Below are 17,835 nucleotides of genomic sequence, written 5' to 3'. Positions count from 1 at the left end.
AGGTTTACATAAATCGAAAATACAACTCTATTAATGACGACTCCAGCCAAAAAGATCTATTTTCTGTTGAAATCAATCTTCAACATTTTTAAAATATTTTATCAGATAGAGGTTTTTGAATAGAAATGATCAATAAACTGAATTGAAACTTGATAGATTAAGCGTTCTTAAGTTACCGGAACTGATCATTAGCAGAACATTATTATACGCTACCTCAACAAGAAAATAAGTTCGCTAAACAAAAGTTAGCGAACTTATTAGAGCAAATCGTATGAGCGTTTTTGTGTCACGAACTGCCGGTTTTTAATATAAATTTATGAATGATATTTTCCATTCCATTAGCGTTTTTTTGAATGAACTTAAAATAATGAAAATTGCATAACGAACCATAATTCTGGATTTTTTTTGTGATACAAAGGTATCCACTAGCTTTTATACACTTAAAAGGAAGGCTGACTAAGGAACAGTGCTAAAATATAAAAAAAATACTCAAAAATTACAGGCTTAACAAAGTTTGCCGGGTCAGCTAGTTTTTATATAAAAACCTAGCCAAATCCAGGCATTCGATTTCAAATTGACGACCATAAATCCGGGCAATATCCGGTAAAATTTTGTCAAAACTCAGAAATTCCTCAACAAAAATCAGAAAAAAAAATTTCATCAAAACTCATCGATAGGCTTCGAACCGTACTTCAGGCTTCCAAAAAACCTTTCATGACTATTTTTTATAAAACTTGCTCAAAAAAAATCGTTTTTGAGGTGTTTGTTGTTATTTTTTTTGTTCAATTTGAAAAATAAAGGGGAAAATCTGGGTATTTTTCAATGCAATCCGGGAAACCGGGTCGGGCCGGACTGTTCTTAAATTAAGAATCAAATATCTGGGCAAACCCGTATAAAACCGGTTAATCTGGCAACCTTGTTATAGAATGATCGTATGAAAGTTAAAAAAAAAACAGCATTTACCTACCAAAGTGGAGGCAAAACAACCCCAATTGCGCATTATCCGACATCTTATTCGTACCTATCGGTAGAATGCAAGAGTGCTCAAGATTTTGCTCTCATCGTCTTCAAATCGATGCCAGCGACAATATTTTCCAATTCTCCCATTGGTCAATATTTCTCGATTCTCATCTGATTTTCAGCCATCTGGATGCACTGCTGGTTGCAGAGAGAACATGACGATGATTTTCTCACTTTAAGTCCGCTTGGGGGCAAAAGCATTTTAAAATTTACAAACATGGCGGACTTTCTATCTTATCCGATTTAAACTGACTTCAGGTGACATTTTATACGATCTTTTAACTATGCAATTGGAATAACGATTCGCAACACCACTGCAAACGACTTAAGTTATTATTTCTGATACGATTTCATGTTTGCTGGGAGACTTGATCCTGCATTCAGGATGCTCTGACCCTAGGCAAAAATCTAGCAAAATCCAAAGATAGAAGGTCTGTTGATTATTTCTGCCATATTATATCTCATTTAACAGTTTTTAAGCATCAGACAAAGAGAATTTCAGAAGTTTTTCTACCTCTCTAAATCTTATGCCAATGATTTCTATACCAGATTCTGCTCAGCAGACGTTCCCTTAAACAACTTCGCAGGTCAATATGATATCTTGGATTTTTTGTTATATTATCTTTTGATATACATCGTTGAGTTACTCAAACATGGCTCATCGAATACCGTTAGGTTACAAAAAATTAACATTGAATTGCTTTAATTCACCATGAGGCTAAAACAGAATACAACTTTTCTTATTCAATTAAAGTATTGTCAAAATGTTCAACGACAGTTAACGGATCTTGAGATATTCGGGAGGCTGCACTATCATTTGAATGGTTGAAGAACTATTATTTTAATCACATTTTGTCACGAGCTCTTAAAAGCGGAAATTAAAAGGTCTATAGTAAAAATTGTAAAAAAAAAATAACAAACTGTTCAAAATATGATTCAATTGAAAACTTAATACGTTTTGATCTCCAGATTCCACAATCCATTCATACCAACTAGTTAAGTCAACCATTGCAAAGCGTAAAATAATTCCCGGGAAAATACAAACCTCGCCCCGTAAAGCTGTTCATCCACAAAATCCGACGACCATACAAACATGGCAAATCCCATCATAATCCGACGACGGGAGGGCCATGCATTGTGTCCGGGGGATTTTCTCACTCGGCTTGGACAGAATGTAATGTATGTGTGTGTGTGTGGATATGTGTGACCGACTAAAGCAATGGTGTTTTCTTGACGTGTGTTGTCCTCGGAATGTTGTAAAAACCCCTTTTTGAAGAAGGGCATTGAGAAACAGGTTTATTATGAATGTAATAGTGTTTCATTCAACCGGAAACAAATTCGAAGCTTGTTGGAATTGCTAATCTTGAACATGTTTTTTATTCTTCATTTCATGCATCTGAATGCCTTTGATAGTAATTACTTTTTTTTGTTTGAATTTTTTACTTTTATTTTCCTTTTTACGTCCTTCCGTCGCTAGAGTTGAGTACGAGGTAAGAAAAAAATTGGTAGAACGCTCCCGAATGTTTGTTTGTTCTAGTTTTGAATTGATGTTCATATTTATCCTGTTTTTTGCTCAGTCTATCCTAACCCATTTGGATGACTCCAACTCGATTTACGCATTGTCCTACGTATCTCCATCCTATTCTTTGTAAACTTTTGAAAGTTTTGGCTATTCTCCAGAATATTTTTCTATTTAGTTACCGAATGATTTGCTATTGACGACTAGCGAGCAATGGTGGAAATAAAATGCTGACGTTATTTCTCAACAGCTAGCAACTCTCGATTTCGTCTACTGTTTACAGTGTTTACTCGTTGATTTATATCGATATCCTAACCCTGTGATTGAATCCTGCATCTCGTTCTATAATAGATTCCGTTTTGTAGCCGTTACTAGTCCATTTTTAGATGTAGTTTACTTAAACCACTGACTTGTACCCAGCTCAGTAAAAGAAAACGAAAAACATAAAAAAATGATCATGCTAATCACGTGCTTCTCTTTTTTCATACTTTTTCCCATCACATCCCGTTGACAAAATCGAAACTGCAAATGCTATCACAATTTGTCCACCCATGGGACAACCGGAATGGAATCTGCGAAAACAATTCTTCATAAAAAAAAACCACCCATCCAGCAGAAACTGGTGAAGAAAATGTGGGGCAAGACAACTCGATGGAAAACGACGACGAATCATCTAGGAAAACCTCAACAACAACAACAAACCAAACAAATCAAACAACAACGACGACGACACCGCTGAGAAGCAAACTGTTTGTCAAAAATGAGAAACGAAAAACGTCCACCCCGGACCATCTGCAGGACGTGACCGCAGCTCAAAATAGTGCAGGTGGCGGAGCAGGAGGAGGAGGAGGAGGTGGATCGACTACGACACTGAGGGCACGCGGGGGTGATGACTCCTCTGCCGAGCCCACCCTCTCTGGGAGCGGGGGTGGCAGTGGTGGAGGAGGGGGAGACCGGAAGGATACCAAGATAGACATTCCGCTGCCCCAGTACATGCAACCGGCCGGGGAGAAGTTTGCCGATAAACGAGTCAAGGTGAGTGTTGGCCTTCTTTAAAACTTGTTAAAAAAATTACAGGAGTTGTCTAGAATGAAGATTGTACCAATATTTTTTTCTAAATTCATATATACAGTGAGCGAAATAAGAATAGCACCACTATGCGTTTTGCTTGTTAAAATATGAATGATTGAAAATTACGAAAATTTTCTTCCACAGTTTGTTCTGATTTGCTTAACGGATAAATCAAGCATGAGTTTACTTTTTTGGACGTAGCAATTGGCGTTGAGGACCAGACATGTGAAAAAAGGGTGCGAAATAAGAATAGCACCACTTGAGTTTTTCAACAAAAACAAGATTATTTTTAAAAATTTACTATGTTTAAGTGAATAATAATGCTTCTACGAATTATTTGAATAGATAACTGCATTTTAAGGAGTTTTCCAGAATTCCGAAGGTTTTCGAAGGTTTTAAAATGGGGTTTTAACCCTCATCCGCATTAGATTTCATTACCCTAATCAGCACTTGTGGTGTCAATTTGACACCACAAGCTCAAATCGTTATAACTTTTGGTGTATTAGACCGATTTAAACAAAACTTACATCAAAAGAAACCTTGTAATGTCAGTGAAATATGTTTAGAACATTATATACAGCTTAAGTTACAAGTTTTCTCGTTATTCAGCATGAAAGAAAAAAAATCCGAAAAAACATGCCTCACGAAAACTGCTGTAGTTCATATGTTACACGTTCAAAAAAATATTTGCCTTATGCATATGAAAGCTGAAGTTAATGCCTACATCATGAAAACAAGAAATATTTTTTTTAATTTTTTTTTAATGAAATGGTCACAAAAAGTTCAAAAAAGTGGTCTAAAAAACCTACTTTTCATTCGATTGCTAGTAAATACTGTTTGAGCGATGGTAGAGTTTTGAAAAAAATATGACTACAAAATGCATTAAAATTCCAACATTTTGCTGTCTTTAGATTTTTGATGCAACAAAAATTGAATTTACTGGAATTTTTCAAAGTTCACTACTTTGCGCGATTTTTTTACAAATTGAAATTTCATCTGTTTTTGTGGTCCACAGTCAGGTTGTACCCGGATTATCAGTGCTTTTATTTTGTTTGGACCAACCAAGAGTATATTCATTGGAAAGCACATTTAATCTTCATTCTAGTGAGGTGCAACAAATCACGCTGTGAGATTTCACAAAAATATGAAAATTATAAACGTAAAATCATTCCTGAATTTCTAGAACTACAAGCAGCCGTCCAGCAAAACGTGTTTGTTTGCTCTCCGAGTAGGTACGGTGGGTGGTGATTCGGGCAGAGAGCGAAGCCGAAAGACGAAATAATGATGCGTGTCGTGAATAGCAAATGCAAACTACTCTCAATAGAATATTTTCAACCAAGAAATGTACGACACGCATCATTATTTCGTTTGTCGGCTTCGCTCTCTGCCCGAATCACCACCCACCGTACCTACTCGGAGAGCAAACAAACACGTTTTGCTGGACGGCTGCTTGTAGTTCTAGAATTTCAGGAATGATTTTACGTTTAAAATTTTCATATTTTTGTGAAATCTCACAGCGTGAATTGCAGCACCTCACTAGAATGAAGATTAAATGTGCTTTCCAATGAATATACTCTTGGTTGGTCCAAACAAAATAAAAGCACTGATAATCCGGGTACAACCTGACTGTGGACCACAAAAACAGATGAAATTTCAATTTGTAAAAGAATCGCGCAAAGTAGTGAACTTTGAAAAATTCCAGTAAATTCAATTTTTGTTGCATCAAAAATCTAAAGACAGCAAAATGTTGGAATTTTAATGCATTTTGTAGTCATATTTTTTTCAAAACTCTACCATCGCTCAAACAGTATTTACTAGCAATCGAATGAAAAGTAGGGTTTTTAGACCACTTTTTTTAACTTTTTGTGACCATTTCATTAAAAAAAATTTAAAAAAATATTTCTTGTTTTCATGATGAAGGCATTAATTTCAGCTTTCATATGCATAAGGCAAATATTTTTTTGAACGTGTAACATATAAACTACAGCAGTTTTCGTGAGGCATGTTTTTTCAGATTTTTTTTCTTTCATGCTGAATAACGAGAAAACTTGTAACTTTAGCTGTATATAATGTTCTAAACATATTTTACTGACATTACAAAGTTTCTATTGATATAAGTTTTATATGAAGTTCATAATAATTCAAACGACTTAAATAGATTTTACTGTTGTGGTGTCAAAATGACACCAAAAGTCGGAAAAGGGAGTTTTTTTGTCCAGGCTTCCAGGGTTCGTCCATAAAAAAAGTAAAGATGCAATATTGAAGAACTTTTGAATTCATTTAGGGTCCCCGAAGAAATTTTTGTATTTTGAAGCTTCTGAAAAAAGTTACAAGCCTTCAAACTTGCAATGGTGTCAAAATGACACCCTAATGCGGATGAGGGTTAAGAGATGCTCATCTAGCGTTAAGGAATTTGATATTTGAGCTGTAATTCTTTACCAAACGACTTAGTTTCTTCATTGAAATGACGTGAAATGATAAAACAAACATTCGGGATTAATTTGAGTCAGAAAAAAATAGGTTGGAAATCAAAAACTTTGATTTTGTTCAGTATACCACACTTTTTCCAGTTTCAAGTCGTAGATGGCAGCACTATCTTGCAGTTAAAACCAAATTTAGTCTCAATATTGATTTTCTAAGTTTATTTAGGCCCAAATTCATCATTTTGAGGTATTTTTCCATCACAGTTTTGTGAAAGTTCACGCTGCAGAAAGCTTTTCCAGATTTGCAAAAGAATCACAAGCACAAATATGTACAACCGCCAAAATTCCTGCTCATCTCAACTTCCGATTCAATTGCTTATCATACCAATAATACTGCTAGCCGTCTGGTCCATCAAGCTCCATCGCTAAGTATAACTTTATTCTGATAATCGGTCAAAAAAATGCACTTTTGGTGACCTTGATGCAATTCTTTTTTTTTTTTTTTTTTGGATTTAGTGATCTTATAATTTCCAAAGCGTTCACACGGTACATGCATTTATTTCTTGACCAAAATCATCCAGCACTCACTATTTAATCCCGGATATTCGAAAATGGGCATGAATTTGGTTCAATGGCAAGATAGTGCTGCCATCTATGACTTAAAACTAGAGAAATAGTGTTTGACTATTAAAAAACATTAGTATTTTTGAACTCCAACCTTCTTTTTGGATTCAAACTCAGCCTCAAATCTATGTTTCATCATTTTGTATCATACTTATGAATGTTAATAAAGAAATCAAGCAGTTTGATAAAGTTTTATAGCTCAAATATCTAATTCCTTAACGCTAGATGAGCATCTCTTAAAACCCCCTTTTAATACCATTGTAAACCTTTGGAATTCTGGAAAACTCCTTAAAATGCAGTTATTTATTCAAATAATTCGTAGAAGGATTATTATCCACTTTAACACAGTAAGTTTTTAAAAATAATCTTGTTTTTGTTGAAAAACTCAAGTGGTGCTATTCTTATTTCGCACCCTTTTTTCACATTTTTTGTCCTCAACGCCAATTGCTACGTCCAAAAAAAGTAAACTTATGCTTGATTTATCTGTCAAGCAAATCAAAACAAACTGTGGAAGAAAATTTTCGTAATTTTCAATCATTCATATTTTAACAAGTAAAACACATAGTGGTGCTATTCTTATTTCGCTCGCTGTATTTACCGCACAAAAACGGTCCCCTCTTCTTTCCTTGAGTCTGGCTTTATCAGCCGTTTCAATGACAGTTCGAATGGCGTCGACTGAAAATCGCCTTTTTCGGAAGCCGAATTGATTGTTGGACAATCTGCTTACGCCCTCGGTGTACTGCTGGATACGATTCAAGATCACCTTTTCCAGAACCTTTCCAACACGTATCCAGTAGGCATGTTGACCTGTATGCCGATGAGTTCCCCAATGGCTTTCCTGGTTTGGGCAGCTTCTGCCGTTTCCAAATATCTGACAGCTGTTCCCTCATCATAATATTTCACGTTATTTCCCTCAGTTTGTTGAGGCACATTTCAGGTGGTGTGCTACCGCTTTTGTTATTGGCCATGACTATCCTGTAGGCATCACTCCATGGTGTGCACTTTCACCCACACGATAACGGATCGCAAAGTGGTCGATATGAGTGTAGTCCTCGCTCACCCTCCAAATACTTGTCCCTCTGGGACTAGCAAATGTGATATCTATAATGGATTCACGTCCCTCTCTAAGGTAGGTTCTGGTATTACCTACGTTTGCCAGGTCCACATTCAGCCTTACAATTGCTTCAAGTAGACTCTGTCCTCTGGCGTTCGTAAGGGAACTACCCCATTCCTGGGCCCACGCATTGAAATTCTCCGCAATAATAACGGGGCTTCGGTCTGTGAGCAACTCGACTATCCTATCCATCGTAGCGCTAAACTTCTTCAAGGTCCACCTCGGTGGAGCGTAGCAATGGGAAACTTTCCTGTCACCCCTATTGCGGCCAGATTGGAACTATCGATTGCCCAATTTGTGCCATTCAGAGCTCTATAATAGGGGTCTGCTACTAACGCTATGTCTAGCTTCTCTTCCACCGACATCTGTCGCAGAAGCTGTTGTGCTTCGTGACAGTGGTTGAGGATGATTTGGATTACTTCCAAGCCCTTGGTATCGCTGCTAGCGCCTTTTGGTTGGCAGAGCACCTTGGGTTGCCAGGTACATGGTCACCAGTGCAAATATACACTTCGCCGGCTTACTGCAGCTAGCCGCTATGTGACCGAATTCTCCGCACCCCCAGCATAAGCCTCGTCTGTCAACTCCCTTGCAGTTTGTATGTATGTATGTATTTTTTTTATTTTTTAGTTGATCACCCAGGTGGTGAATCCTTTTTACGGATTGCATTCCAAGGCACGGCGAGCGACCGAGTCCCCTCAGTATGCTACTCTGGGTTCTTGGGTACAATTCGACCATGAGCAGGGAAGCAAAACGAGAAGATCTGATAATGATAACTGGTTTATCGCTTGTGTAACACTTAGCGATAAATATGAGAACGCGATGACTTCTGATCCCTTTCCAATGCCGATCAAGATAGCTCGTCCGAAATTATTTTCTCTCGGTCAGTTCCAGTTCTGAGCATATTCTCCGACAAAACTGGAAGGGAACGAAAAAACAAACGCACAGAGAGTGGTTTTTCTTGCTTTTTACATAGGCTTCCGTTCTGACTCTCCGGGCTCTTAAATCCATGCAAAATAGTGAGAAATTTTCTCACGTCCGGGAGCGAAAACTTATCCTTAATGTTACAAGAGACGATAAATTCGAATCGGAACGCACAACTTAGGGAAAAGGTTTCCTAAATGGGCCTATCGGGTTAAATGACCCTACGGCTGTTTGGCGAAATGGCTGACTAGACAGCTTAGCTGACCAATGCATTTTGAGGGTGATACGGTTAGAACATAAGGCAAGAAAGAATTTTATGAATTTACAAACTCAAAAAAATTTAAAAAATCATACAAGGTTTTGATACATATTGATGTAATATTTCGACTTTTAAAAATTATACGTAAAGAAGTTTAAAACAAAAACTAAGATGGTTTTTGTTTCTAACTCAAATGAACTTATGAAATTAAACATATTTTAGCTTTTGTGGACTTTTAATACTGATTATTAATCGAGAACCTATCGAGAACAAAATTGATGTTGATAAGCGCTAGTATAGTGTTCTCGCGGATGAAAATCTCTCTCACGGGTGTTTTGATCGGCAAATTCTATCGGAGGATAGCGATTTTTGGATTCCCTGACCATGAGTCGTACTAAGTACTCTTACGTCATAAAGTCCACCTGGGGCCGCAGACCTGGTTCCCACCTCGAACTGTTTAGTACACTATGCTTCAATAGTGGGAGGTCTGTTCGCACTCATGCGCTCCAAGGCAATACTCATTAACGAGACCACTTTCAGCAAAACCTCTCATTCTTACGACTCGACGCCTGAACTCTCCTCTAACGACTTGAGAACCGATATTTCCTCTCAATGACTCCAGATTCCCACACAAACCTCTCCTCTTCGCGACTTGAGGCCTGATCTCTCCTCTAACGACTCGAGATCCGACCCCTCCTCGCATCGACTTGACTTTTACCTCTCCTCTGCACGATTCAAGGCCCGATCTCTCCCCTAACGACTTGAAATCTGACCTCTCCTCGTAATGACTCGAGGTGACCACTTGTACCCCTTCTCTTGTTGATAAGGGGCCAGATCCCTCCTCTTACGACTCGAGACCCGACCCCTAATCATAAAGACTCGGAGTTGACCACACAAACCTCCACGCCTCTGAAGGTCTGAAGGCCTGACCTCTTCTCTAACGACTCGAAGCCTGACCTCTTATCTTCAGGGTTCGAGGTTTGCCACCTTGCCCGTCGCACAGTGGTCCAAAATCCACAAAAGCTGGCAAAAAGTCGATTTTTGAAGTGGTTATAATTATCTTTCCAAATATTTCATCGTGTTCCGGCATTTTCAGGCTACATTAAACCATGAAAATTATAGTCATAAGTTTACCCGTTTAGGAGTTATTAAAGAAATGCTAAGAAAAGTTTGAGTATTTTTTGAAAATTTCGCGAAGATTTGCTTACATTGAAAAACGAATAGATATTCAAATCGCAAATATATTTAGCTTTGCAATTATTTTTATATTTTTATTAGGCATATTTTACATCTTATCTAATAAAATTTTTTAATTTGGAATAAAGTTGAAATTTTTTATATGGAATCTAGTTACAAAAAACGAAAAATATTTTGAATTTTATAACTTCAACTAGAAATTTAAAAAAAAAAACTCCACATAACTCCACTCTAATTTTACGTTGGATAGGTTCCCACATTTCTGGACTACAGAATATGGCGAATTGGGCTGCCTTTTTTGCCATTTTTAGAGAACGACGTCAAAGAATTCAACCACTTTTTTCTTCAAATTTGACTTCTAAGCCAATAACCTCCCGAATCATGAACTAAATTGATATTTAATTGGATCTATAGGCTGATTTTTCTCAAAAATTCAATTCCATTCCATTCTCAAAACATTTTTTTTTTTTCATATTTTGAAGCACTATCAATATAAATTTCTGTGTTATTTTTTCAATTAGGAATAACTCCCAAAACATAATTAAATTACGGTTTCTCAAATATTCTTCTGATTATTGATCAAATCATAGAACCTTTTGTTGTTTAAAATTCATGAGAACCAATTGAAACTTTAATAAAAGTTAGAAATTTTTATGACATTTTTAAAAAATATGAAATGAGAAATAAAATCAAGAATAAAAATTAAAATAATAAAAAATTATAAAGAAAATTTGAACAAAAAGTTTGTTTTTCTCGTTTAAATAAAATGTACATGTAATGTTTTATTTTAAAACAACCACTGATATAACAATTGATCATTTAAAAGAAAAGCCTACATAACTTAATTTCAAAATTTTGATCAGTAGTGGCGAAATTGTTAAATGATTCTCATGTATCATAAAATTTCTATATTGACTCGTTAATTAATAAAAAAATAAAACATTTATCGGAATCCGAGCGTTGTCATGTCAATCTGTTTTGATTTAATTTCATATGTGTTGTTATTTTGAGATAATTTTAGATTCAATTAACCTTATAATGTGAGAGATTTTACAGCAATCTGTTGGAGAATTTCAATACAAGAATTTACTTACTGAGCTATCATTTTTTTCAAATTCTTTCAATAAAAACAAAAAACAAAGAAATTTCATGGAAAATATGAAAATAATATGTATTTTATTGTGAAATTTGATTATTGAAAAATTTTGAAAGGTATCAGAGCAAAAAATGTTGAAAACAGACTTTTTGCCAGCTTTTTTGAGAATTGGACCACTGTGCGTCGTGTACCTGATCGAGAGCAGCTTATCCTAGAATCGCGCCTGTCACGGCACACGCGCGGGACTTAATGCAACGACTCGGATGATTCCCGACGAAGACGTCATCCTACTCCGACTCGAATGGCTCACCCGGCGTCGAGAGCCACTCTACCCGTGGGTGTTCCCCGAACGTGGAATAACCCTTTCCCAACGATTTCCACTGCGAAGAAGGTCGAGTCTTATTCCCGCAGCTTCTGTCGTTGAGAACTACCCTAATCGGATACTCCCCGAAGGTGGAGCATCCTACGCACGAACGCGGCGCACCCACGACATCATGTCAGCACTACCAAGGGGTCCGTTACCACTGCTTGGGGCAGGTTTGACTCATCTCTCTACCTTCAAACTTTTCGAAACAAATAAGGAATCGTGGAAAGGTACATGAGTAACCTACTCGAGATTCCAAATTCGCCGAGCCGGAGCCGGAGTATGGCTCGAACCCACAATCAGTTTTCCGTTCGTTTGATACCCTGTACTATCCCCCACTAAGCCTCAATAATAGAGTTAAGCTGTTTTCTATTCAAATAAGGAAGTTTGAAATTTAGAAAAGAATGGTAATTAAAAAAAATCTCAAAACAATACGAAAAATAAGGAACGAGCTCACCAAATTCAAAAGCCAACGGTTAAAGGTTGTTCATCTTCGATTTCTTGACTTTTTGTAAGATTATTTTCCGGATGGCTCCTGATGATCGTTAGTTGTCGTTGTTGGTCGTCTTCCGAAATTTTTCAAAATATTCTATTTACTGGACTAGTTCACTTCCTTCATCTCGAAAACACACCGAATGCGGAACTTCAGCGACCATTCTGCCAACCCGACACACATCGCAGCAACCTTGATTATTTGTATGTTCTAGATAAGGGTCTGGAGAGGACTCGTATCTCGTATCCCCAACAAGTAAAAGCTTCCTTCGCCATTTCCATGAAAATTACCATTTTGTTCTGAATAAGTTACTTCGAGACTAACTTCTCTCATCCAAACAGCTTTTCCAGACGCTCTTTACAATAATTCCATAAATCATCAAGAACCAAAATTCATACACAAAAAACTAACAAAACACGTCGCATCCACAGCCACGGGGCGCAACACTTTTAATGAATTAAATCTTATTTCACCGAAAATTTCCGTAGCATCCAGTGAAACTTTAACAGTTCATCTGGGGAGAGATCACTTTTCATCTCTTTTTGAAAACTTCAAATTTACATAGTAAAATATATTATTTAATGATGTTTTCGCGGAGCGAGAGAAAAACGCGTGCGATTGGCAAAACTCATCGCTTTGTTGAAGAAGGCTAAACGTGTTCCTCCTATCATTGATCAGACGACATTATGAAATAATTTCGACATTTCATAATTCCAGAAAACTAACACTTATCGGTATTTTCCGATTTTTTTTAACCTTCCAAAGCCGTTCGCTAAATATCCGTTTCGGGGAAATATGAGTTGTAATTTGATTTCGTTCTCCTGGCTGTAAATGTTAACCGATTTTGATGATATTATATTCATTGTGTAGGTAATTTATTCTAATTACTCAACATTTTAAAATAAAGTCGATATGTATTACCAGGTTTTCAGAAACTGGTTCAGAAAGTTAAAAGTCCGAAAAATCAATTTTATTTTTAAAATACTCATAACTTCTGACAGCTTTTCTGTATTTAATTTTTTCATTGATGTTTGAAATTGTCAAGAACCCATCTATCCGACAATGTATAGATATGTTGGGGTCCAATGAAAGTTTTTACCGCTATGACAGATCTTCCGGTAGAAAAAAGTCTTACTTAAAAAAAACGACATCCAGTTTTGGCTTTGCTTAGCTGTATTTCATTTCTCAATGAACCGATTTTAAAAACTTAAATTTTAGTTTTTTGGCGTTAATTTGATCATTATTTTCATAGAACATACTTGGTCTGTCAAAACTACCAGTTCATCAGTATATTGTAATGATGATAAAGATGTTTGAAATGTGCGCTTCGGGTCATATTGACCCGAACGGCTTTGGAGGGTTAAACATGTTAAACACCTCGGCTTTTTTTGCTGCTGGAATACTTTTGCCATTAATCGCAGCAATACATCAAAAGTTCTACTCGTGCCGACAACTACTTATTATTCCTGTAGCAGGAAGGTCACAATTTTTCAAATATTTCTCCACCCAATTGGCACACAAACCGAACTTTCTTCAAAATTGTGAAAATATTTTGTTGGTAATCCACCATGGGTGCACGGATTCACCGCAGTTTTACCAAAGTATGAAAACCTCTGCATTCTATTTGAATTTCTATACGGCCTATCTACTATGCAGAATTTTTCACACCCGGCACCATGGCTTCGTGTTATCTGTTGTGGATGCATGTACTTCGTGTTGATGTTCGTGTTTTTTTTATGAATGTTTCAATCATCTTCAAGACTAGTCAAAAATTTATAAAATTTTCAATTTTTTAAATTTACTACAGGTATTCCGGCATCCGTGTATATACCTGGCCAGTTTGCAGATGATTGATCATTTTAAATAATGTAATTGTTTTCAAATATTGAACATACCTCTTACCTTTCTTTTACCTACCTTACCTTTCGCCCTTTCGATAACTCAAAATAATTTTGTATCCTTTTACGGCTACCTTCTTTTAACTCAAAAAAGCCGTCCAAGATTATTATTTCATTTGACTATTACACTTGGCATATTCAGACGAAATTAACTGATTCACCTATTCAATTACACTTTGAATATGTCGGCTTATTTCTCTTCCCATTTCCCACTATTACAATCTTTTTTTTTTTCATTAAACATCCCCTCTGCGTGCAATTTCTTTCTCACCATATTTCACTGCTGAAATTGGGCACATCTAAGTAGGCCTGATTCCCCCTCCCCCCCCCCCCCTCCCGCCATTTTCCGCCCGCATCTATCAAGTTTTCTCATGCTTTCTAACACCACTGCACTGTGGTCCGAAAGGGCTAAAAGTGGAACTTTTTTCGTAGCGCCTCTGTCTTTCATCTTATCTCTTAAGTGTCTTCAGAACATTTGCTTCTTCAAACATGTTTCATAACTTGAAAGCATCAATAGTTAGTTAAAGCCCACTATAAAAAAATTGAAAATTCTAACTTTTTTATTTCAATAGATAGAGCTTTACTTTATACTACAAAGTTGTAGAATACGGGAAAATATGAAACTTTGTTGAATACATCAAAACTCTATCTCTTTTCAGAGCAGAGTTATAAAGGTTTTATTTTGAAAGTAATTTAAAAGTTAGTTTTTTAAACTTAACTATAGTTAGATGAGGCTTTACATGAATAAGATGTTCTGAACATTTGTTGAGGCATTCAAATCACATGTTTTGCACAAGATTTCAACTTTCTACGACGTTTTCTAACCAAGTTATTGCAACTTTAAGTTTTATTTTTACTCAACTTCACGAGCGTTTATTGCAAAAATATGCAAGTGGATTTTTAAAACTAATAAACCACATTGAAGCTTGAACTAAGTGCAACAAATTGGTGTTGGTTCCATTTGTCTCCACGCGCTCGTATTTGAACACAACAAGCATACGTTTGATGTGTTTTGCGTGTTTCCATACAAAAATTATTTTCAACTGCCTTCTGCCTTCGTTCTGCGCAGCATCTGCGTAGCCTGGATATCAATTTTTCCATTTTTCATATGGAAATACGTGAAACACATCAAATATATGCTTGTTGTGTTCAAACACGAGCGCGTGGAGACAAATGGAACCAACACCAATTTGTTGCACTTAGTTCAAGCTTCAATGTGGTTTATTAGTTTTAAAAATCCACTTGCACATTTTTGCAATAAACGCTCGTGAAGTTGAGTAAAAATAAAATTTAAAGTTGCAATAACTTGGTTAGAAAACGTCGTAGAAAGTTGAAATCTTGTGCAAAACATGTGATTTGAATGCCTCAACAAATGTTCAAAACATCTTATTCATGTTAATCCTCATCTAACTATAGTTAAGATTAAAAAACTAACTTTTAAATAACTTTCAAAATAAAACCTTTATAACTCTGCTCTGAAAAGAGATAGAGTTTTGATGTATTCAACAAAGTTTCATATTTTCCTGTATTCTACAACTTTGTAGTGTAAAGTAAACCTCTATCTATTGAAATAAAAAAGTTAGAATTTTCAATTTTTTTATAGTGGACTTTGACTAACTAATGCCGCTTTCAAGTTATGAAGCATGTTTGAAGAAGCAAATGTTCTGAAGACACTTAAGAGATAAGATGAAAGACAGAGATGCTACGAAAAAAGTTCCCCTTTTAGCCCTTTTGGACCACTGTGCACTGTTGCGAAAAGTTCACAAAACTCGATCGTCACTGTAGTGCGCGATAAGACGTCAAAATTTGATGGGATGACGCAGACTGAAACCGGAACTAGTTCGGCATAAAGTTAGGCTGTTAGTGGCGGTGATCGCAGCAGATCTTTTATACAAAAGTAATTAGCAAGAATGTGGCCGAGATTTACTTTAATTATTAATATTTCATACTATTTAGGTTGTAGATGCGAAGTGAGTTGAGTGAGGCTTAGCAAAATACGGAATCGTTAGAGCTATTTTATTCGGTGATACTTATTCGCCGGTAGGTAGTTTAGTGCGCATTCGCAAAACCATAACCTAAATCCAAAACTTACCATCATTTTAGGGCACTGCGTTGTCAGTCTAGATTTGGGAACTTAGCTTGTTACTTCCGTGTCGGTCAATTGAGACCTAAAGTAAATATTACCAAAATCTGGTAAAATTATACAATTTACTCCAACATTTGTTTAATAACCTACAGGAACCGCAATAACGCGAAGATAACAGTCGGTACAGAATTTAAATCCTAGAAGGTCACTGAATAGTGAGTAGAATATTAACCATCATGAATTCCGAGTTTATAATTTATTTGTTAAATTCTAGTTTTGAAGCATCTATAAATAAACGGCTATTGAAATTCAGCCCCTGCCTTCGTTCTGTGCTGACAAACTTCAAAATATTCAATATGCCAAGCTCCAGCGAAGACGAGTTCAACACTACAGACCTAGACAACACCTTCAGCTGCCGGGCTTGTGATAGATCAGACGCCGCAGACAATCTAGTTGCTTGTGATAAGTGCTCCGACTGGCTGCACTATTCGTGCGCCGGAGTAGGTCCGGAAGTAAAAACACAACCATGGACTTGTAGCAAGTGTCGGGAACCACCACCAAAAACTGTTTCACACCGCACGTCGTCATCTGTTCGGAAGGCTAAACTGGAACTCGATCTTCAACGCCTGGAAGAGGAAAAGAAACTTGAGCAACGATTCCTGGAAAAACGGTTTCGTAGGCTGGAAGAATCCATACTCGATGGAGAAGACGGGAATGTTAGCGTGAAATCTCGTCCAGAAGTGCCGGTTATCGAGAAACAGAAAAGAACAGCCGAATGGGTAATTCAAACCGGTTCCGAATTGGAAGGAGCAGTAGGAGGAGCGAATCTGCCGGATCCGGAAAACGCCAAATCTACGTTAGTAGAGAATCCGATTCCCAACTTACAGCAACTGTTACAGGCTTGTCAAGGATCTGAGAAACCCACGCTCAGCCAACTAAAAGAACTTCAGGAAATGCTGCTGCAATGTCAGCTTGAGCAGGAGCCAGAGAAAGCTCGTAGGAATAAACAACCTGCCGACAACCAGCGGATAAATAACCAGTTTGGAAACGTTCGTGCATCGAACCTTAACCGTCCTGAGGTTCAACGACCGTTATCAAAACCACCGTTAGAAGCTCCTATGTCGCAGCGAGTTGCAGCGAAGGGAGCCGTGCCGAAAAACATCAGTCGTTCTAAAAAATCAGCAGACAGGAGCCAAGTGCAGTTGCCGTGTATTCCTGAAATAAGCTCCGAACAACCCGTGATAATCAACAACGAACCAAATCACACCTCTTCGGAAATCGCTCAAGTACCTGAAAACGCTAGAGCAAACGAGGTTTTAAATTATGAGATTCCTCGTTTGGCTCCCTCACAGAAGCAGCTTGCGGCAAGGCAAATGCTACCTAGGGATTTACCAGAGTTCTCGGGAAATCCAGTAGATTGGCCAGTCTTCATAAGTCATTACAATTATACATCGGAAGCTTGTGGCTTTAACGACGGAGAAAACATGATCCGGTTACAACGGTGCCTCAAGGGATCAGCCTGGGAGGCAGTCCGGAGTAGACTTATTCTCCCGGCTTCTGTTGGACACGTCATCGAAACTTTAAGGATGCGCTTTGGGCGCCCAGAATTATTAATTGAATCGCTGATCGAGCGAGTCAAAGCGACCCCTGCTCCAAAGGTCGATAAATTGGATACCGTCATCGAATTTGGAACAAAGGTTCAAGCCCTATGTGATCACATAGAAGCTGCTGCCCTAACAGACCATTTAGC

General features: G+C 37.2%; 1 protein-coding gene across 4 annotated transcripts in view; it reads left to right on the top strand.

The window, feature by feature from the left end:
* The first annotated feature begins 2,394 nt into the window (after positions 1 to 2,394).
* Positions 2,395 to 17,835, top strand: part of LOC129745171 (transient receptor potential-gamma protein) — a 94,083-nt gene continuing 78,642 nt past the window's right edge. For 3 of the 4 annotated variants that reach the window (XM_055738089.1, XM_055738088.1, XM_055738087.1), the window contains exons 1-2: positions 2,397 to 2,510; positions 3,156 to 3,574. In XM_055738089.1, the coding sequence (XP_055594064.1) occupies positions 3,191 to 3,574 (384 nt within the window). In that variant the 5' untranslated portion in view covers positions 2,397 to 2,510; positions 3,156 to 3,190. Of the gene's footprint in view, positions 2,511 to 3,155; positions 3,575 to 17,835 lie in introns of all 4 variants that reach the window. The other variant, XM_055738090.1, reaches the window with a different exon arrangement.

The sequence above is a fragment of the Uranotaenia lowii genome, chromosome 2 (genome assembly GCF_029784155.1).
Source record: "Uranotaenia lowii strain MFRU-FL chromosome 2, ASM2978415v1, whole genome shotgun sequence".
In the NCBI taxonomy this organism is placed as follows: domain Eukaryota; kingdom Metazoa; phylum Arthropoda; class Insecta; order Diptera; family Culicidae; genus Uranotaenia; species Uranotaenia lowii.
This window is presented reverse-complemented; position numbering and strand designations above follow the sequence as displayed.